The sequence below is a fragment of the Adiantum capillus-veneris genome, chromosome 21, assembly GCF_014529385.1.
Source record: "Adiantum capillus-veneris isolate H3 chromosome 21, ASM1452938v2, whole genome shotgun sequence".
Classification (NCBI taxonomy): Eukaryota; Viridiplantae; Streptophyta; class Polypodiopsida; order Polypodiales; family Pteridaceae; genus Adiantum; species Adiantum capillus-veneris.
The window spans coordinates 47,462,223-47,484,648 of NC_140951.1; the positions used below are offsets into that span (position 1 = coordinate 47,462,223).

Genomic DNA, 22,426 nt, shown 5'->3' on the forward strand with positions numbered 1-22,426 from the left:
TATCACATGATATAGAATATGATATTTTTGTGTTGATGTGGAGGGTGGAAGAGGGGATGGGCGGGTGTGTGTGTGTGTGGGGGGGGGGGGGGGGGGGGGGGGGGGGGGGGGGAAGAAAGAAAACTAATTTCTTCCACTAGGTGGCAATAAAAATTTCCGCTTGCCTGCGCCTGATGTGAACAGGCTTGTCCATTTGGCGTAAGCTCATTTGTGATAAGCATTTCAGCAAGACTTATGCCGCTTGATGTGAGTCCAGCCTAAGCTAGCTCCCATTGTCTTGTCTAATGAGTATCTGTCTTCCAAATGGCCAATGATTGATCTTTGTGCCTTTATGCATGCTACACCTCTGTCAAGATCTTGCCCCTCTTCTTTCGCCTCGTCCCTGACGACCTCAAGAAGAAGGGAAACCTCAAAGAGTGGGAGAGCAAATAGAGAGCCTCTACAAAGCAGGATAAACGGATCAGTGTGATGGAGTGGGACAAGGCTGTCCAGTCTCTACGCTCGCTACATGGGCTCGCTTACAATGCTACTGGGCAAGATGGAGAGCTCATATGTTTGTGATGTTAATGAAATCCCCGATGCTCGAGATGCAAAGTGGCACGTGAAGATATACTCCACCTGGTTGGAGGATTATTTTCTAGAAGAACGACATAATAATGGGAGTTAAGTATATGAAGAACCAAGCTATCCTTACCTACACACAAGTGTCCTACTTTACTACTTTAAACTAGTCTAGAGATCTAGGAATAGACGCGTGTTTTAAAACGACCTCTCGACTGCGAACTTCAACGAGATTATCCAAGAAAGCAGAGAAATGACAATTTTTATTGGAAAAAGGAGGAGCTATGGTGAGTGGTTCCAAACGTTACAAGCTATCACACTCCATGCTATAAATTTTAAGAAAGTAGAGTTAAATTATAAAAAATGCCGATTATTTTACAAAATTTCCTCTTTGAATCTATCCTAAAGGGAATTTTGTATGTTTGTGAAATTGAATTTTTCCCAACGGTGCTATGCTCATTTGAACATTTTCATTATGAAAGTGAGTGTGGGTGTGTGCGCACGCACATCACTCTCTCTCTCTCTCTCTATAATCTCTCTCCATTAACATGTCAAATGTGTTATTATAATCACTCGTTCTAATAATCACTCAATTTATTACAGCAAAAATGTTTCCTTCTTGAGGCCATCGTGAAGTCTTCACCTTGTTTATTATTGGTCCGTCAAGGTCTAGGGTCACGGGGCAAAGAATCTGGACCCTTCATTAGCAACATATTAATTATAGTAATTAGACTAAAAGACCATTAGATGTAAGACATGTCAGCACAAAGAATTATAGCCTCCACTGTCACACCCTGCAACACTTTCACATTTACAGTTGGGAGCACCAAATCATGACACAGCAACACCCAGAATTACACATGACGGAAACAAATTCTGAAAACAGACTGCAAATGAGATTAGGACAGATCAGCAAAGAGAAAAGCACAGTATTTTGACACATCAACATAAAGAAAAGGGAAAAGTACCAAAATACCCTTACAATTTGCGGAAATTTCCCAAACGCCCCTCGTATTTTTAGTATTCCCAAAAAGGCCCTCGTTATCTTTGTATAGGGTTTTGTCTGAAACTATGCGAAAAACAGCTAGCAGCAGGAAAACCGTCGCGCAAACGTACTCGTTAGACTCGCCAGCTCTGTGTCCCAATCGGCTACAACAACGCAGGCCATTTTCCAGTTGTGGCCAAGGTGTCTGCTTACACGCCCCATTAGGTCGATAGGTCACAAAAACGAGGGGAGACTTGAGTGCGTCTCTCTCCACAGATCAATGTTCTCTCAAAGGCATGCATGGGATCCTTTTGTGCAATGTATGGGCATGGCTATGTGCAAATGTGCATCCGCATAGTGCAGGATACAGATTGATGCAAGAGCTCTTTGTTGTTTGTATGTAAACAAGTGTGGTATTGCGGGTACACACAAGAGGGAAACCATGGCTAAGAGTAATGCAAATACATCAAAGAATAATGCTACCGTCTCTGCAACTCTTTCTCTTGGTGCTCAATTTGAATCTCTCGATGTGCTTCGTTCAAAGGCTCGAGAACAAGCAATCAAGTCTCATGTGGAGCTTAGGCATGCCAAGCGTGATCGATCCAAATATACCGATGTCTGCAAGGCAGAGGGATGCATGTAGCGCTTGCATGCATCTTTGGTCTCTGGTGGACCTAGGTGTATGGTCAAGGCCTTTCGTGATGAGCACACTTGTGATGGTGCTTCACAACTTGGAAACAAGGAAGCCATTGTTGAATGGGTTGCAACAAGGTATGTAGAGAAACTTTGAGACCATCCAATGTATAGGCCGAAGGAGTTCATGGCCGATTTGTGTCGAGAAGCTGGAGTATCAATTTTGTACAAGGTTGCTTGTTAGGCGAAGCAAATTGCTTTGGGTATTATTCATGGTGATCATGCAAAATCTTATGCAAAGCTTGAGTCTTATTCCGACAAGCTTGTGGCTAGCAATCCGGGCACTATGGCCCATTTGTAGAAAACCACTAAAGGTTGTTTTTTTTTAATGTTTCTTGCGTTCGGAGCATGCATCACTGATTTCACGTATTGTCGTGACTTTATTGGGTTGGATGGACATTCCTAACAAGCAAATATCTTGGTGCTTTGTTGACAGCCACAGGGATTGATACTATGGGGGCCTTGTTTCCGATAGCATTTGGTGTAGTAGATACGGAAAATGAAGACAACTGGGTGTGGTTTTTGTAAAATGTACATGATTGTATGGCGAGTGTCAATGCGATTACTTTTGTATCAGACAAGCAAAAAGGTCTTCTCCCAGTTGTGGAGCTAGTCTTTCCAGGATGTGAGCATGCATATTGTATGCGCCATTCGGATGCTAATCTCAAGAAGAAATGCAACAATGGAGAATTTATTCGGTTGTTTTGGGTAGCAGCTTATGCTAACACTATGAGCGACTACGACGCAGCTATCCAAGGGATGAGAGTTATAAGTCCTGCCACGATGTACTACTTATTGACCACTTCACCCCCATCTCATTGGGCGACGACACACTTTAAAGGAAATCGTTGTGGGCATCTTACATCCAACATTGTTGAGTCATCAAATGCATGGTTGCTTGAGGCTAGAGATAAGCCTATCATATTTATGCTTGATATCATTCGTCGCCAACTAATAGCTTGGTTCTATGCACGTGGAATGGAGGGAAAGGAGGCATGTGAGTATTTGGGAGATAGAGCATAGTTTGCATTGGTTGCAAACGTAGACCCTTGGCCTGCTAAATATTGGGATCCCCTTCACTGCATGTCCGTCCTGGCCCTTGGCCATGCCTGGTCCAACCCTTGGCATGACATTACTCCCCCCTTGGAGAATCGTTTTCGTCTACGAAAACAAAAGTGGTAGGATCTTAATAAGAACACTAATGCTTTCCAGAGTGGTATCCTTCATGGATACAACTGTTTGTTTGAGCAAAACACGGTACAGAAGGAGGTTCAATGAAATGAAGAATAAAATCGTGATTCTTCACATTGTTGTCCTTTTGGAACCATCTAGTGTGTAGACTCCATTTAGAATGCACATGAGCATGCTTAAACGAGTTATCGCAACAAAGATGTACCTGAAAGAGTACCTGCTTTTTCCATGAAGGTAACTTGCTGACATAACTCATCAGCCAAGTGGAAGTCTTTGACTTGTTCTCAAACTTCATCAGTAAACAACCCCACCATAACTAGTGTTCAAGGTTGAGAACTTGACTTATACATGAAGAGACTAAACCTAGTCGTAAACATGCGTTAACTGATAGTAAGTAAACTCCAAGTAGACCCAACTATTGGCATTCCTTGGGCGATTGTTCTTAAGATCGAACAAATCTGCCCATTAGAGTACACATCGAATACATTGACTTTTATGGACAAGCAAGAGTCTCGTCACATTAATGGATGTTTAGGGTGTCATTTTTGCACTACATGTTTTTAGTGCGACGCTCAAGTTGAGTTTTTGATAATCTTAAACTCACATCTGCTGATCTATACCACGGAGTCTAGAGACAGTAAAGAGTTGAGACAACATGGTTTTCCATAAGAGCTAGGCATTTCACTTATGTGGATCTCCTGCTCTCTCTATGGCATTGCGAGTGTCTATGGAAACACATTTTTGGGGTAAGACCCAGCATGTGATTACTAAATCGCTCCATCGGCATTCAAGATCACATTTCGATCTATCACAGTTGCACTTTCAAGAAAAGACGTCCGCAATCTACCACGGGGTAGTGGATAAATCCAATCATTTTTGTACACGGTTGACTATGTTAGATACCGTTAACTGCTACTTGTTCAGTTTCTCTCACAGGTCAGGCCAAGGGGTTTGACTACAGATATTTTAACCAATGTGGTTGGATTGCGAAGGTAACACCCAGGGTTTCCATTGCATTGTTGCTTATTTTTCATTTTTCCATTAGTGCACCTATGCATTTGAACACGGATAAGTGAACTTTAAGTTCAACCTTCAGGTACGCATCAAATTTGGTTTTGTTTGTTTTTTCCATGTCGGATTCGCACACTATGTTATCATCCAATTTTACTCTTAAGAGAAATGACACGGTCATGTAAGAGCCAAGCCATTTGGGTTGTACTGTCCAAAATCAGTTTCTGCATTATGCAGTTATAGACCCACTTCTAGGGTTTTATTTGGCACATGTTGTCACATGGGATACAACATGGTCTAAGAACTCAAGGATTTAGGTTTAGCCAGTGTGGAGCAAGGCTAATGAGGGTCCCTCTCACTCCCGTCGTAGAGTGTTAGCAATTACCTCCACTCACAAGTACATCTTGTACTTGAAGGATGTTCTTTTTTCAGACATCCTTAGTTGAGACATATTCCACATGTGGCGAATATGAGTCTCTGAGACTGGCACTGATGCCCCCTATTTCAATTATGTGTCATGACCAAGTCCCTATGTGCTGGTCAAATCTGTTTTCTAGACCATTTTCAGCACGATGTATCAGGAGCAATTTTGGTGGCCAAAAATTGTCGGATACTTAGAATGACTTGTTCAGGTACAAGTACTGCTAAAAAACATTACAGATGGTTGTTTATACATATAGCAAGGCTCTAAGTTGTTAATGAAAAAGTTTCATTGTTTGTCCCTAGCAGTGATTAATGTTTCACCTTCTATTATGGTTCAAACATTTTAGCAAGGCTTGCAAATGATTGCAACAGACAGTATTTAGTTTCTTTTTTGAACTATTTACATTCCTCTTCAATGTGTGCTACGAGAATCACATTCACCATAAGTATTGGCAAAGCTAATCATGGATATACAGGTTCAAATCTGTTTTTTGCTAAATTCATGCACACTAGGTGTTATGGGTCCTAGTGTTTAGCAAAGGCTGATTTGGAATGGCATGCGTATTCATCAAGTTGTTGCTTATGAAGCATTTTGCACTTTGTGTGCAGTATCTCTATGAGATTACTTTGGGTCTACTAATCACCAATAGAGTTCATGGCTCGGTTTGGGTGTTTGTGGATTTTTCAAGTTAACCACGATGGTTATTCCGAACATTGTTGATTCCTCAGCAATGTTATACGATATTGTGATTCCCATTTACTAGTCATCTGGGAACACTGTCTGTAAACCATGGTGGAAACACACCTCAATACTGTCAGTTATCCAAGGGGATAGGCAGATTACAAAGTGTAATCTTGGGCTAAAGGATATGCAAAGTGCGTACATTAACACCAAGCCATGCACTATACTCCTGGCCCTTGGCCGTGCCTGGTCCTACCCTTGGCATGACATGGGCGTCCTAAAAAGACTTCGCATTAGAACTGAGGATCGCTTCAAGGAAAAGTGTATTTTCACATGCTCATGTTGTGGTGGTCTTGGCCACAATGAGCGTTCTTGCAAAGCTCCAATTGTAGATTGAATATGTAGTTGGGATGTGGCTTCATTTTGTACAGGAAAGTCACAATGCGTGTGAGGACCTTTCTTTTCTATTTTCTCGACATGTAGCTAGGATTTGGCTTCATTTTGTGTTGGAAGATTTGACTTGCCTTCATTTTGTGTCAAAAGCTTCAATGCATTACTCTCAACATGTGAGGGATTTTCTTTTTGATTATAGCGGGGATTTGGCTTCATTTTGTATTAGGAAGCCAGACCACATTTTCCTTGCGATTTTGCTCTGAATGTAGCAAAGACTTGACTTGCCTTCATTGGGTGTTGAAAGCTTAAATGCATATGAACGATTTTCTCTCCAATTTGCTTAATTTAGGACTTGGGTATTTTGGGAATTTTCAAATTATTTAAGGATATTTTGGGAAATCTTAGGTGTATTTTGTGGGCAGTTTGGGAATTTTGAAAATACGAGGGGAATTTTGGGAATTTCATCAAATTAGAGGGGTATTTTGGTCATTTTCCCTAAAGAAAATCACTGAAACAGTGTGACAGCCAGTCTAGGTAGAGTTTATGTGTTATACCATCAACAAAATGACTATGTCCAACTCACAATCAACACCAAAATAACCCCCACTCACTCCTTGCTCATATGACCAGGATGAGCGCCTAGATCAACTACACGAGAATCGTCTTTCGTGACATAGACATTGACTACACAATTAGACATATTACAACCAGGAAATAAGCACATTCCAACACTTGGAGGACTTTGCAAAGGAACACCGAGAGCTTGTGCTATTGCATGTGGAAATTATTCAGAAGTAACTTGTCAAAGGGGATATCGTCCCCAACTTTGTACGGAACAAAATAGATCCCACCGGAAAATTGTACTGGACGACTACCTCCATCTTCACTTTGAGTACCAACACCTCGCACTCCTCTTGCAATCTTATGTCATAAAATCTAATATCTAATATATAACCAACCCAAATGATTTTCTCATATTAAATTGATCACTTAATGTGGGAGAATAAACGGGAACAAGTGTTAAGATATAGACATGTGCTTATAGATCTATTTCAACACGGGGCGAATGGTAAAGGGGCCCAAATGAGAGATGGTATATCAAAGAGCAAGGCTAACAAATGGAGAATAAGACCTTAGGGTTAGCTTCATTGAAGACCTCCAATAATGTGTGTAAAAGGCCTTTGACCTTAGGTAAGCTAGGGCTGATCTTGAGGCGCGGGAACCCGACCCAGCTCGAGGTGCTTGTCCTGCTTGTCATGCTTGATGACTAAGGTGCTTGAGGTGCTTAATTATTGAGATGCTTGAGGTGCTTGACATGCTTGAGATGCTAGGGTTGCACTTGAGGTGAGAACCCAGCCCAAGCTTAAAGTGCTTATGAGCCAAGCTTGTGGTGGGAATTGGGCCTATGCATGAGGGGCTTGAGGTGTCAAAAAGTCAAAGATTCAATCCCTACAATGAGGGGGCGAGCCCTACATGAGGAGGGATGAGAGAGAACACCCACACACTCACACAAGGCATGCATGGTACAAAGAAAGCAAAAGGGACACTTGTCAAGTTCCTCCTCATGTTGCCCTCATGGTGTGCCTGAAGCCTATTGGTTGGCCACCTAAGGGGTCCAATAATAATTTAAGAGATTTAATTAAATGATTTAGCATTTATCTAGCCATCTCTCTCAAAGGGGAAAGGGGGACACTTGTCTCAAGGCTACCCTTGCTGCTTGTAATGCCTCCTGCTTGTGATTGGCTAGGCCTGGAGGGGTCCAATGAGCTACAAGGGGGGGTCGACCCAAGCAAGCTAGGGGGTTGCTTAGGGGGTATACTCACCCACACACACTCACAAACACTCTCATTGTGTGCTATGCAAAGTGCAAGAGCTCCCTCTCCTTCTCCAAGCAAGTAGAGGTTGAGAGCCTACACCAACACTCTTGGATATGGAGTGCAAATCCAACCAAGAGCCATGCTTCAATGCTTAAGCTTGCCATATCCTTCTTCTTCATTACTATGCTATTATATATGCTAGCAACAAGAGTTATAATAAGTGAGGAACTAATTCTTTCTCCTACGAAATGTTTCTTCTTCCTCTTCCCTACACTCATTCCCTGCTAGCTCTCTCCACCTTCGAAGGTGTTTGAGGTCTTGGGACTGAGGCTTGGGATAGTTAAAGCTTTCTTCAAGTTTATGTTATGTTTGTGATGCAGGAAGATTTCCATCTTCATTGCATCACCTAGGTCACAAGGAACACAAAGATTGTATTGTAACAAGTCTCTCTTAATGGGAGAAATCATAATACAAATGCCTATTGGAGGGGGGACCGGCTCCACATAAATCTGGTCCTCAACTGTTGTCATGTTCTCTAAATTCTCTCTCTTGCAAAAGTATTGTTCATGCCAAGTTAGCTAATTGCTATGATTATGTTGATATCTTCAATTATGTTCACCCGCTATGCTCACAAAGTCATTTCTCAAAAGTACTCTCATTAATTTCCGCTACTCTCAAATTAAATAGGCCAATTCCATTACATCTTAAGACACTCCACACTTCCAGCACAACCTACTTTCTTGCTAGCACCTGCATAAATCGAGTGATCACAAGTGACAACATTTTCATAAAAAAGCCATCAACAACCATCTCAGAAGTTGTCCAAAAGAAAATGACCTCCTGTTGACTTCTGCACATTTACACCCGAAGTCTCGTGTTTAGAACCCACCACTGTCTGCTCCATGTTCACAACACTTGCAACATTTTCTTTATTACCAAATGAAAAATCAGCACCATTACTTTTATCAATGCTTCCATCATATGTACACACAACACAAAAATACAGTAAGTAATCAACAGATTATGTATAGAAAATAAGCATCTCCACTAAAGCAAGGACCACCTTCAATATTTCGAACAAAATCATTATACTTCTCCTTCAAAACTTGTGGGTATGCCTTTAACTTTCCTGATGCATCATATGGATGCGACAAGATATCTTGGGCAACTGCCATTCGAACTTCACCTAACAAATCGTAATTGTCATATGAAGTGGCACGCTTGTGATCGATCACCATCATCCTCACCTCGAGAGGCACCTATCCAAGACTCATTCGAGTCACGCACGCGTTACGAAGGCTCTTGTTACTAAATTTTCCTCCCACTCCTGATCGCTCACTAATACTTTTCACAAGACCAATCAAAATCTTCACAGAAACCCGGTTTTGGCTATACCAAACCTTCAACCATCATAAAAAGAAACTTGCAAGCCTTATTTCCTTTCACAGATTCAAAACTACAACAGTCACAAGCAACCACTAGTCATGTCACAAGCAACCAATCACAGGCTGCCAATCACCTTTGTGCGAGGACTACTGATTGGCTGTAAGAAAACAAAGTGCAGATTTCTATCGGCCTCAACAATCGACGGCATGTGATGCATGAGTTGATCAAATGTCACATACCACATCACCATCACGGATAGTAACACAAAGCCTACAATGTTCTGGTCGATAATGCAACAAGTCGACCTTATAATTTTTGCTAGATCTTTCAAAAAACCTACAACACAACAATATTCAACCAAACATATGTCTTAAAATCCCAAATATAAATCAGCGCCAGCATAATGTCTTAAAACCTGAAGTACAAATCAGTAAAACGTGAAAGAATAGAATCATACCTGACATAGGATCCAAGCTCGTCATTGCCCCTTGAGAACATTGTCCTCTCCAGCCTGTAAAGCTCCAAACCACCCCTCATTGAGAAATTTACCTTGAAAAAAAGCGCAAAGCGCATCTGGCATCCATGAGCATGTTGAATGCTAAAGTCAATGTCACCCAAAATTGCCTCTTCCATGCTCAGCCCGATCACGGAAGCTATTTTCTATCTTTGCAAACGCCACCAGCAACTGATCTTCGCATTGCAACCAAAACAGCATTTTCTGTGCTCTTAAAGATAGGGTTTCGGACAATGTCGAAAGGAACCTCGCAAATACCTGTGCTTGCAATCCCTAGATCTTGCTCTTTCTTAATCATCCTATCAAAACAGCGGAACATACCCATTAAAGTATTGGACGGGAACAAGCCATCACCTTGCTTGCACACTACCAAAAAAAACTTTGAAAGCATGACATTTAGCTCTCGAAGATATATCTTCTCCAAAGGTATTTCACAATCCAAACCATTTAGCTTCCTCCATGTGTCAAATTTCTTGCACGCCCATTGGTCTTTTTGTTTGGTGGCACTCTTTGCCACATTCTGAAGTTCCATCTCAGAATCACCATCTAAAATGAGAAAACTTGAATTACCCACAGCTTGAACCTTGTTTCCAACATAAGAAGGCTCTGATTGTGGTAGAGCAACACCTACCATGGAATCTGTATGGTGTAGAAGAATTACCCTCTCTACTCTTGCAAGCAGCAGGTGAATTGAAGTCGAATTGTTCGAGGCCTTGCTTGTTGGCCATACAAATGCCATGTTGAAGCTCTACAGGTGACGAAACATTTCTGCCATACTGAAGCTATGCAGGTGAAGTGGCGTTTTGGAGTTGTACTACAGAAGAAACATCACCACCATGTTGAACTTCAAAGGCAATAGCCTTGCTTCCCATACCTACGCCACGCTGATGCTTTGCAGAGACATAACCCTTACAGTTAAGGGGTCTCGTACTGGACATACCCGCATGATGTTGAAGATCTGCAAAAGAACAACCTAAATCATCAGGAAGCAGACAAGAGGACGGCCCATTATCCATCCCCGACCGCCAGTCGCCACGTGGTCGTTGGATTCCAAGGAAAGGTCAGCAAGAGAGCTTTCCCTACACCTTGACTTTTTTTATTGGTGGCCAGGTTGGGATGTTCACCCGCTCCCACCAACAGGTCCACCCTCGCCCTGCCTCAGGACTAAGTAACACGGGGTCTTAAATGAAGACCCCGTCATAGGATCGGCGGCGAGCAACGATGCGCACAAAAGCAGAGGCACGGAGTGCCATCCGATTTTAAACGGCTTGTCCATGTTCACTTTTTGTGTCCATGTTTCCTTTTTAGCATTTTCGTTTACTTTATATGTTTATGTTTTTCCCTCTTGGACAACCAAACATCCGCATGCATGTGGTTAGGACGTGTGCCTCTCACCGCGCTCGCTTGGGTTCAAATCCCGACCGGGTTCCAATTCTGCTCACGGTGACTTTTTGTCTGTCGTCCGCCGTCGTTGAGATCCCCCCCACTTACCCTCAGCCGTTGATCACACCGCTTGGGGTCATTTAAGTCGTTGAGATCCTCCCCACTTACCCTCAGCCGTTGATCACACCGCTTGGGGTCATTTAAGACCCGTGCCACTTAGTCATGAGGCTCACCCTGCTTCAGCTAGGACATCGTTTCGTACATGAGTTATTATTGGTCGTCGATTTTTTAATTAGTGGCCAGGCTTGCAGGTTCACCCGTTCGCGCGTCGACCAGGTCCACCCTCCATAGATGGAAAGAGAGAGAGAGAGAGAGCGCTCATAGCTGGCGGACAAAGGAGCTCTCCAATATGGGGGGGGGGGAGAGAGATATCTCCCAATTTGCCATCGATAAGCATGCAGCAATCCAGCAGCTGTGTCTCGGACATTTTCCTTTCTCATAGTGGCGCTCAGAAGGGCTTTGCCAAGGATCTGTATCGAACGCTCACCAGCCATGGCTTTTCCACCTTTTTTGATCAGAATCGGGATAGCTTACCCCTAGGTGAAGACTTCCCTCGTCACATCCTAACTGCAGCTTCCGCTTGTAAACTGGCTCTCGTTGTCTTGTCTGATGAGTATCTGTCTTCCAAATGGCCGATGATTGAGCTTTGTGCCGTTATGCATGCTACGCCGTCTGTCAAGATCTTGCCCCTCTTCTTTCGCCTCGTCCCTGACGACCTCAAGAGGAAGGGAAACCTCAAGAAGTGGCACAGCAAATGGAGAGCGTTTGCAAAGCAGGATAAACGGATCAGTCTGATGGAGTGGGAAAAGGCTGTCCAATCTCTGCGCTCGCTACATGGACTCGCTTACGATGCTACTGGCCAAGAGGGAGAGCTCACATACATTGAAAGGATTGTGAACAATATTCTCAGCTCTCAAGGGCCGCTCGCTCCACGCAAAATGTTTGAGACCAGCTACGTGAAAGGCAGAGATCGCCTCTGTAAGGCAAGTAGTCTCTCCACCAGATCAACCTTAATAAATATTAAAAGGGAAAATTACGAAAATACCCCTCTAATTTCTGGAAATTCCCAAGATACCTCTCAAATTTTAAAAATTCCCAAATTACCCTTGTATCTATTTTAGTTGGATTGTTCACGATTTCCTAATCTTTATTTTTTTTGACAATGGAGATCTGTTTTTAAATGCTTAGCATGTAATTTGTCACAAATTACCTCCCAAAAAAAAACAATTATGTCTCAAAATAATGAAGCAATTCATCTCCAAAGCCTACATAACCAGCTCAAATTCTAGTTTTAGTATCTTGTATTGATAGACAATCAGTCTTCTTATGAAAGCTACAAAAAAATTTATCTTCAAAGATAAATTTACTCTCACAACCAAGGGTATTTTGGGAATTTTGGAAAATTTGAAGGGCATTTCGGGAATTTATGACAAAATATGAGGGGTATATTGGGAATTTTTGAAATTTGAAGGGTATTTTTGGGAATTTCCACAAATTAGAGAGATATTTTGGTAATTTTCCCATATTAAAATTCCTTCTCATTGTCATATCTCTCAATATATATTAATTGTGTCTCTCTGCTGCACAGATTATTTCGGGTAAGTATGAGGAGATGAAGGAACTAGCGTCGCAAGTCCACAATCCTCATGATTCATTAACCTCGCCCACTTTGTCTAGATTCACTTGTGTATTGGGTCTCTATGGACTTCCAGGGAGCGGCAAGTCCACTTTGCCGCAGTGAGGCCAGTGGACACAGTGCAAATAGAATCTGTCAAGTTTGAATTGGCATGGTTGTTTCTTTTTGGGTAGAGAAAGTGGCACATCTATACTATATATTAAGCAGATAGACATTCAAGGGGCCACGTGGCGCAGTTTACCTCATCCGGTAGTGTGGCTTTGCAGCTACTCCGGTAACACTGAGGACAGTGCACGCTATAGAGAGAGAGGCGGCCGAAGGCCGCTAGCCACACTAGTAACTTTGATAGGAATGCGGATACTTCCCCATCTGCATTATTATTAAGTCCTTAAAACATGACCTCATTTTTAAGTTTGAAAAACTTTCCTTTTCTCTCTCTCTCTCTCTCTCTCTCTCTCTCTCTCTCTTTTGCCCGATGGTGTAAAGCTTTATAAGCTCTCCTAGATGCACAAGCATCTACAGTCGCGGCAGCCCTTCTCCATAACATCGTGCTCGACAACTGGTTTTAGAGAGAAGTCATGCAGGTCATCACCCAATGCTTAGGAATCACTTAGGTCCAACCTGCAGAATTTTGTCGTTCCCTCTGTACAATCTTGCCGGATGGTGTGAAGCTTTATAAGCTCTCCTAGATGCACAAGCATCTACAGTCGTGGCAGCCCTTCTCCATACCATCGTCTTTTTCCACGGATGTGCTCGACAACTGCTTTAAGAGCGAAGTCATGCACTCATCACCCAATGCTTAGGGATCACTTAGGTTCAACCTGCAGAATTTTGTCGTTCCCTCTGTACAACCTTGCCCGATGGTGTGAACCTTTATAAGCTCTCCTAGATGCACAAGCATCTACAGTCCCGGAAGCCATTCTCCATAACATCGTTTTTTGCCACGGATGTGCTCGACAACTGGTTTAAGAGCGAAGTCCTGCGGGTCATCACCCAATTCTTAGGAATCACTTAGGTCCAACCTGCAAAATTTTGTAGTTCCCTCTGCACAATCTTGCATGGCCTTGGGACGTGAATATAAGAGAGATGAGATGCAAGAATTCTGCAGGTTGCACCCAATCTAGTGTAACTCACAATATTGTGTTTCATAAATTTTACTGGTATTTACAAATTTACACTTACTTTTGTCCTCTCTCTCTCTCTCTCTCTCTCTCTCTCTCTCTCACACACACACACACACACACACACAACGTGAGAGACTTATAAGTGATTGGTTTGAGATTGTAGGTTGTGTCTTTACTCAAGGATCATTCACTTTCGAAGACACCAATGTTCGTAGCAATGGACAACATCTCTGCCGATCAGTCATCGGAAGAACTGCAAAGAATCCTCCATTATGTCATTGGGCTAGGTAGCCAAGTGCTCCTCACAGCCGGCACCTTTGATATTTTAAGGCCAGCACTAAAAAGAATGCAACACCTGATGTGTAATTGCATCTGCGATAGCATGCGCATGCCCAGTATAGACGAAGATGAAGCTACTAATCTCCTGTTGGAAACAATGAGCCTAGGAGGTGACTCTGCACCACATCAACTTGATATTGGCCTGGGGCAGGAGGAGGAACAAGTGGTGCGCAATATTCTGCGCATGTGTAGTTTCGGTAGAAAAGATTTCTTGCCTTTGGTTGTTAAGAGAATGGGTGCCATGCTGGTAAGCAATGAGAGAGATGTAGATAGATGGGCTAGAGATCAAAAGAGGTTCTGGAGCTCATTCAACAACAAAGTTATGGAGGCATACAGGGAGGATGTGGTGCAAGAGCTCATTCTTAAGAGCTTCAAGGATTCATTGGATGAGGAGCTCCAACTGCTGTTTCTGGATGTGGCTCTTTTTATTCAACCTTCTTATTTTCAAGGCAGTTCGCACGAGTGGTCCATCCTAGGCTTCATGCACGGAAGAGATGAAGCAATTGTTCGGGAACTGGTAAATTATAGCATTTCTGTTAACTTTTGTTTTGTTGAGCAAGGGAAACTCCAGGCTCATATTCGTATAATTACTGTGGCATCCATGTTATAACAGGTACGACGTCTCAAAAGGCTGTGCTTTATCGAGGCAATCGATGAGACAGGTCGTATCCTTGTCCATGATATTTATTTGAACTTTGCCAAGAGTATCCAAGAGAAAAGGTTTGTATGTCGGTCTTATTATGTAAGTAGGCAATGTAGCGACTCCCATGCAGTAGAAGTAGACCTGGAGCTGGAGGAAAGGGGTGCAGAATGGCCAGTACGAGCCATGATTTTAGAAGTGGAAGCAGTGTGTGAGACAATTTGCCTGAGGAATTTCTCAAGCTTGAAAAGTGTCGTCATCAGAAATTGCAGATCGTTGCTGAAAGTGAGAATTGCAGGGCTAACCTCTCCTGTGAGCCTAGACATCATAGGCTTCGACGGGACCCCACTATTGGAGTGCAACGACCTTGATGTTTATGCATCTATGCAGAATATGAAGAGTCTGAATCTAATATCCGCAAATACACTAGTTGTGGAAAGTGCAAGTGCACTTTACACCTAAGCGGAGTTCAAACCTCACCATAGATACCTTATCCCTACAACGGTAGATTGCTTATCCAAGCCTATAAAAGGAACTCCCCTTGTATTGTTCCCAAGCAGTTGTTGTGTGCAATTCAAATTCGAATTTCCCCCTCTACTTGGTGTCAGCTCTCCCTTCCCTTCTCTCTCACATCTCTCTCTCTTCTCTACCTTCATCTCTTTGTCTACTCTCTCCTTCTCTCCTCTCTCACTCTATCTTCTATATAGTACTCACGTTCACATGGTATCAGAGCTTTAGAACTTGAGCTCATAAGTACTCTACGAGCCTTCTCTCGAAGCAACGGCCTACTTTCACATCCATCTCTGACTTCCAAGGTTCACTCGGCTAGCATGACTAGTGCCTCGTCACCTATGGTTGCAACCACCAAGTCAAGGTACTTCACCATTGACAAGCTCAATGGCAACAATTACAATGTATGGAAGCTAAGAATGGAGCTATATTTGAAGCAACTTGGCCTCTGGAAGATTGTTTCTGGAGATGAAATAAGACCAAGTGAAGACGAGTACGCCTCCGACACGGAGCTACACTCGGCATTGCAAGGCCTTGTATCCAAAATCCATCAGGAAGAAGCTTTGAGAGACCAGTCTAATGGCTCTACTGCAGTGGCTCTAGCCACTCATATCAATTTCAGAAAAGGTGGTCCTAACCACCATTACAACAACTCAAGGCAGTTGCATAAAGGTGGTTCTAACCGCCCTAGAAATGCACCTTATAGTCAAGTACAATGCCACAACTGCAAGAAGTTCGGACACATTGCCAAGGATTGTAGGTCCAAAACCAAGCATCATGGCGGTAATCATGGAGGATTCAACAGACATAAAGCAAATGGAGGCTATCATCACAAAGCTCATGCTCATTTCACTAATATTTCAAGCTATGATGGTGATATACACCCTACTTCTATACAACTTTTTTCTGCAAGCTTCAGCTCCTCTAAGCCACATCACAACTCTTCTATCTGGTATCTAGACACTGGAGCTACACATCACATGACATATCATTTTGATTGGCTTGCACACTACACTCCTCTTCAACACCCACTTGAAGTCCTCATGGGGGATAGCAACATTCAACATGCTAAAGGATATGGCACTATTGCCATTACCCTACCAAGTGGCACTATAGCTCACTTAGCCAAGGTATACTATGTACCTGGTCTAAAGCAGAATCTGATCTCAGTAGGAGAACTCACCTCAAAGGGCATTACACTTTCTTTCACGCATGATAAGTGCACGCTGCATACAATTGACACAAATCACAAGCTCTCTATATCTTGCCCCAAGGAAGGACGCTTGTATCCTCTCGGCTCTAGCAAAGTCCAAGCCAAAGCACTTTCAACAGTCATCAATTCTCCTAAGCAAGAGGAGACACTTACTTGGCACTACAGGCTAGGTCATGGCTCGCAACAAGTGCTCAAAGATATGCAGCAGAAGGAGCTAGTGGTAGGTTTGCCAACCACAATTACACCAATTACATTTTGTGAAGCATGCGTATTGGGCAAAGCTAAGCATTTCAAGTTTCCAAGGTCAAAGTCCCATACAGCTCAACCTCTTGAGCTTATCCACTCGGATTTGTGCAGCCCAATGTAGACACAATCACTCACTGGCAACAAATACTTCATAATCTTCATCGACGACTATACAAGGTACACTCATGTCTATTTCTTGGCAGATAAAGCTGCAACATTTATCAAATTTCAGGCTTTCAAAGCTACCTGGAGACACAACTCGATCGCAAAATCAAGGCACTAAGGACAGACAATGGTGGGGAATACAAAAGCAACGAGTTTCAACAATATTGTGTATCAAATGGCATTCGACGGGAATTTACAATTCCGGATCACCCTCAGCAAAATGGAGTCACCGATCGCAAGAATCGCACTTTAGTCAAAGTTGCCCGCTCAATGCTAGCCCTCGCTCGACTTCCTATTTCTTTCTGGGAAGAAGCCATAGCTACCGCAACCTACATTCAGAATCGAGTTCTCTCATCAGTCAATCCACAGAAAATTGCTTACCAGCTATGGTTCAACCACCCGCCCAGCATAACCCATCTCAAGATCTTTGGTTCCCCGGCATATCCTCTGCTCACCAGTCCTCAACCCAAATTTTCTCCTAAGAGCATCCATACTATCTTCTGCGGATACGGCGACACTCATGGCGTTAAGGCCTATCGACTTTATGACTCGAAAACAAATAAGTTTTTGTTCTCAAGGTCAGTAATATTCTATGAATTTCTTCTATTTAATCATCCTGGAGATGCTCCGCCCTCATCGACCACTGAGCCTCTTCTGCGTACCCCATATTCAATACCTCGCAAGTGTAGTACCCTACGGTTACTACACTTACCAAGTCAATGAACCATGGTGTGAATACACCCTTGCACACATTAATTCAATCTAATAAGCCCACAAGATTAAACTTGCAAGCTGCCAATGCTCACAGCTTGCGCATAATAAACCAACGCCAGCCCATACCCCAACCTATAGCGCTACCTGCTCCTCATCAACTTGCGCCTATTCTTGGCATACACACACATTCTTTCCCTCTCTCAAGCACACTCCAAGAAGGCCACACACACACACACCATTTCAGCCCTCTGTCTCAAGCCATTCCTCTCCTCATAAGCTCCAATTCTCGAGCTCCATAGCACAATCTCCTGCTCCAAGCAACATCAGCCCTTTACATCAATCAAAAACGTCCCCAAACAGCTCTCAATTCAGCTCCTCATCTTCTCATTCATCGCCTCTAAGCAGGGCACACTCACCTATTGTCGTATCATCCTCCTTCTCCACCCCACCTACTTCTACTACTCGTAGAAACACCATCAATCCCATCATCATTTCCTCTTCATCCTCAACTCTCAAGGCATCTAATCGACCCTCTAGATCAGCCCCAATGGATGATGAAGGGATCTCGCCTCCCCTTCGCCATCGACACCGCTCTCTCTAAGCCATCTATGAAGCAACATCATTCGCTTCATTCTTGCTTCAAGAAGAAGAAGAAGACCTCTCCATCAACATCCCCGACCCGCTCGAACAGAACACACTCTCAGTCGAAGACGCCATTGGTTGCCGATGGATTCTGAAGAAGAAGCATCGCCCCAACGGTTTTGTCGAACGCTACAAAGCAAGGCTTGTCGCGAAAGGCTATACGCAACAACATGGTACAGATTTCACTCATACTTACTCTCCTGTCATGGGTATCACCTAATTTCACATACTTGTTGCATTAGCCGCTTTCTTTGACATTCCTCTTCACCACATTGACATTCGCACTGCATTTTTACATGGATGGCTAGATGAAGTCATTTATATGGCTCAACCACCCTACTTCTATTGTGATGATCCCACCATCTATGTATGCAAGCTACATAAGCCTATATACGGTCTCAAGCAGTCTGCACGACAATGTTTCAAGTGCTTGCATGCTTTTCTTATCAAATGGGGATGGGTTCAATGCACTTCTGACCCAAACTTGTTCTATCATACTCTCTTTCATGGATGGGCAATCATTGGTGTCTATGTCGATGATATTCCTATCATTGCTAGTGATGAGACATATGTCTCACATGTTGTGGAAATGTTCAAGGAAGAATTCCCAGTCCATGAGAACGGCCCTATGACCTACTTCTTAGGCATAGAGGTCAACAGGGATCCAAAAGATTCATCAAGCTTTCACAGCGGAAATACATTGAAGACATATTGGGTGAGTATGGTCTTCTCTCTTCTAGTGCACAACTCTTCACACCACTACTTGTCAAGCATAAATTATTCACTTCTATGCCACCATCTGATGATGACACTTATTCTATGTCAAGCTTTCCCTACGCTCGCTTAATCGGCCAGCAAAGGTATCTCATATCATGCACAAGACTTGACATTAGCTTTACAGGTCATGTATTATCTCGCCATATGAAGGCACCTCACAAATGCCATGGTCTCGCTGCCAAGAGATCACTGCGCTACTTACACCACACTCGCCATCATTCTCTCACATATTATAGTCAACACCACTCATCACCACTGCAAATCAAAGGTTTTGTTGATGCCGACTGGACCAGCCAAGACCCGAATATGCATAGCATCTCTGGGCATGTATTTCTTCTTGCAGGAGGTTCTATTTCTTGGCGAAGCAAGCGCTAGACTTCACTTGCTCTATCATCTGCCGCGATACAGAGTATATAGCAGCATCCCTTGCTGCTCGTGAAGCATTGTGGCTTCACCAACTCCTAGAAGAATTGCTGATTCCATGTGCCACTCCCCCAATCATTCTACATTGCAACAATCAGTCAGCAATTGCAATAGCGAAGAGTCCTCAACTTACCGAGCGCACAAAGCACATCAAGCTCGCGTATCACTTCATCAAGGAGCTAGTAGAAGAACACTTCATCCACCTCAAATACATCTCTACCACAGAGAATGTTGCCGATTTCCTTACCAAAGCAGTTCCTCCTGAAAAACACATTCTTTGCTCATCAAGAGCCGGTTTGGAATCTCCCTAGCTTCATCTTCAACAACACTCATTGTATTTCATCATGGTTTTATTTTGTATTCGCATTTGAGGGGGGATCTCCTCACAAATGCTCTATGCTTTCTGTTATGATTTCGGTTTGAGGGGGGATGTGGAAAGTGCAAGTGCACTTTACACCTAAGTGGAGTTCAAACCTTACCACAGATACCTTATCCCTACAACGGCTAGATTGCTTATCCAAGCCTATAAAAGGAACTCCCCTTGTATTGTTCCCAAGCAATTGTTGTGTGCAATTCAAATTCGAATTTCCCCCTCTACTTGGTGTCATCTCCCCCTTCCCTTCTCTCTCACATCTCTCTCTCTTCTCTACCTTCATCTCTCTGTCTTCTCTCTCTTTCTCTCCTCTGTCACTCTATCTTCTATATAGTACTCAAGTTCACACTAGTCAGCTACTTTAGCGGTCTCTGCTACATGAAGCTGGATAATTATGTCCCATTTTTTATGAAGCAGCCAGCTAATTATCTGGGAATTGCGAAGCACATGACGAGGTTGCAGGTACTTTGCTTGGAGAATACTGAGATCAGACATATTGATGCTATTAGCAGTTGCCGGCCGCATTTGCGAAAACTCAATGTAGAGGAGTATTGCCTTGAAGAATTCAGACTTGGCGCCCTCCCACAGCTTTGGAATCATTTAGATTCGTTAATAGGCGGCCCTTGCACATATTGGGCGATGCTTATAAGGAATTGGAGGAGCACTCTCAGCTCAGCATTGACCAAGATTCTATACAAACACATCTCCATGATGTGGGTGCGCTATTAAGACGTGTACGCCGAATGATAACACACTGGGAAGGAAGAAAAGATTGGAGGGCAAGGACTTACTCGCTGGAAGCCCAAACTTGCAGGACGTAGAAATTGTGTCCACATCCTTTCAGAATGCTCTACTTATGAAACCAACTTGGAGGGGTTTGCGTAGGTTAAAACTTGTACGTGTGGCCCTGCATACTGGCCCCAAGGAGATTCTCGATCTTTCATCTGCGAGGCATACCCTCCAGACTTTGCACCTTGAAGAGTGTAGCGAGCTGAAGAGAGTGGATCTCTCTGCTGGCTTTTTGAGCCTCACAAGCCTCATTATACGCGGGTGTGAAAGCGTCAAGGAGGTTAAGCTTGGATTGCAGGCTTTGCCCAACCTGAGCGAACTTGTGGTTTCGGATTGCTCAGAGGCATGTGTCTTGAGTGGTGTTGAGGGTTTGAAGCTGCTAGACCATTTGAACGTGGACTGCTACTCCATGTTGCAGCAGAGTAGGCCCAAATGTCTCAGTAGTTTGACTCGCTTGAGGGATCTTACTCTTTCGCAGAAGGCAACTGCGTGGAAGCAACAGAGAGTCTGGGATTACAAAAGTGCAGGATTAGAGGAACTAAGGTCGTTGGTCCGTCTAACAATTTCCTCGGCTGGCAGATCAACTGCAGCTCCCATCAACCTTGCAGAGCTTACGAATCTGGGAACATTGATTATGCAGGGAATGGTGTCCTTTGAGGGCCTGGATAATTTGAAGAGATTGGAAAGGCTTCATGAGTTGGGGTCTTCAGATGATTCATTGGAGTGTGCATCAGATGAGGATGATGAGACAGTGCAGAAATGCCCTCCCTGCTTAGCTGAGGCCCGCTTGTTGAGTATATTTCCACAGAATCTCACAGAGCTGCGGATGATCTGCCTTAAGCACCTCAGACGCCTGGATGGCATTGACCGCCTTATCCATCTTTTTTGCCTTCACTTGGAAGCATGTCCAATGTTGGAATTAGAGCTACCTTCCTTGCATGCCCTGCAGGAAATGGAGTTGCTCTGGATAAGAGAGTGTGTAACGCTCAAAGGTGTGAGGGGTTGTGATGAGATGAGAAAGTTGGAGTGGGTGCAGTTCCAAGGATGTGATAGCATGGAGGAGCTACCGTTCAAGGATATCCATGCGCTCCCGTGCAGGTTGACATGTCTTTCCTTCGAGGGCTGCAGGTTCGCGAGGGATAGAGAGTTGCTGCTGGAGTGGGCAGACCTGTGTGGGCCGCTGTGTGTGGCTGCGCTGAGGCAGTTCCTATGGGAATATTATTCTCAAGAGGTAATTAATACTATATAGCGTCTGGTTGTTTCCCAGTGCGTGCGTGTGTGTGCGTGTGTGTGTGTGTACATAATGGTTGGTTATGAATATGCAGGTGAGGAGGAGGGACGGCTGAAGGAGGCGATGCTGTCATGCTTGCTGATGTCGCTCACAGTCGATGAGCACGGTTGCATTGATTTTAGTGATCTGGAGGGAATATACTGGTACTTATCTTTTGACGGTGTCAATCGGAGTCTGGAGCTGGTCAAGAAGTGTGGGGAAGACTGGGAGGAGCTGCAAAGATGGGTGGAAGCGAAGCTGAGGGGCAAAGCGAAGAGGGAGATAATCTATCAGTTTCAGAGGCGCGAGACATGGTTGCTTCGTTTTCTTGAAGACGTCCTTTCAAGCCTTCCAGAGCCCGTACTTACCTTCCATAATCCTGCAGCTGAATCATGGGAAAGACTGGTGCGCGAAGCTGAGAGGCAAGAAGCAGAGAGAGATAATCCACCGCGAGACTCCATGGTTG

At 43.7% G+C, this 22,426-nt stretch overlaps 3 protein-coding genes and 2 pseudogenes across 3 annotated transcripts; 4 read left to right on the top strand and 1 right to left on the bottom strand.

Annotated features, from left to right (window-relative positions):
* The first annotated feature begins 1,988 nt into the window (after positions 1-1,988).
* LOC147430902 (uncharacterized) lies at positions 1,989-2,540 on the top strand (annotated as a pseudogene).
* Positions 2,541-8,453: 5,913 nt separating this feature from the next.
* On the bottom strand, positions 8,454-9,954 carry LOC147430903 (uncharacterized; annotated as a pseudogene).
* Positions 9,955-11,384: 1,430 nt separating this feature from the next.
* Positions 11,385-15,531, top strand: LOC147430904 (uncharacterized). Its single transcript, XM_086494471.1, has 3 exons — positions 11,385-12,082; positions 14,023-14,715; positions 14,812-15,531. Exons 1-3 carry the CDS (start codon positions 11,495-11,497, stop codon positions 15,298-15,300), a joined length of 1,770 nt encoding a protein of 589 aa, XP_086350597.1. The 5' UTR covers positions 11,385-11,494; the 3' UTR covers positions 15,301-15,531.
* Positions 15,532-15,668: 137 nt separating this feature from the next.
* LOC147430905 (uncharacterized) lies at positions 15,669-19,839 on the top strand. The gene is made up of 3 exons (XM_086493600.1): positions 15,669-16,785; positions 17,040-17,550; positions 19,449-19,839. Exons 1-3 carry the CDS (start codon positions 15,669-15,671, stop codon positions 19,837-19,839), a joined length of 2,019 nt encoding a protein of 672 aa, XP_086349726.1.
* A 1,009-nt stretch (positions 19,840-20,848) lies between these two features.
* Positions 20,849-22,166, top strand: LOC147430906 (uncharacterized). The gene is made up of 2 exons (XM_086494470.1): positions 20,849-21,921; positions 22,016-22,166. Exons 1-2 carry the CDS (start codon positions 21,100-21,102, stop codon positions 22,034-22,036), a joined length of 843 nt encoding a protein of 280 aa, XP_086350596.1. The 5' UTR covers positions 20,849-21,099; the 3' UTR covers positions 22,037-22,166.
* The last annotated feature ends 260 nt before the right edge of the window (positions 22,167-22,426 follow it).

What these genes read in the sequence shown, in the direction of transcription:
- LOC147430904 (XM_086494471.1), top strand. Translation starts at nt 11,495, where the DNA reads ATGCAGCAATCCAGCAGCTGTGTCTCGGACATTTTCCTTTCTCATAGT. An exon ending in GCAGAGATCGCCTCTGTAAG is followed by an intron (nt 12,083 to 14,022) that starts GCAAGTAGTCTC and finishes TTGAGATTGTAG; the next exon opens with GTTGTGTCTTTACTCAAGGA. An exon ending in AAGCAATTGTTCGGGAACTG is followed by an intron (nt 14,716 to 14,811) that starts GTAAATTATAGC and finishes ATGTTATAACAG; the next exon opens with GTACGACGTCTCAAAAGGCT.
- LOC147430905 (XM_086493600.1), top strand. Translation starts at nt 15,669, where the DNA reads ATGACTAGTGCCTCGTCACCTATGGTTGCAACCACCAAGTCAAGGTAC. An exon ending in GCAGAAGGAGCTAGTGGTAG is followed by an intron (nt 16,786 to 17,039) that starts GTTTGCCAACCA and finishes ATCAAATTTCAG; the next exon opens with GCTTTCAAAGCTACCTGGAG. An exon ending in AATAAGTTTTTGTTCTCAAG is followed by an intron (nt 17,551 to 19,448) that starts GTCAGTAATATT and finishes TTCTTCTTGCAG; the next exon opens with GAGGTTCTATTTCTTGGCGA.
- LOC147430906 (XM_086494470.1), top strand. Translation starts at nt 21,100, where the DNA reads ATGTTGCAGCAGAGTAGGCCCAAATGTCTCAGTAGTTTGACTCGCTTG. An exon ending in GGGAATATTATTCTCAAGAG is followed by an intron (nt 21,922 to 22,015) that starts GTAATTAATACT and finishes ATGAATATGCAG; the next exon opens with GTGAGGAGGAGGGACGGCTG.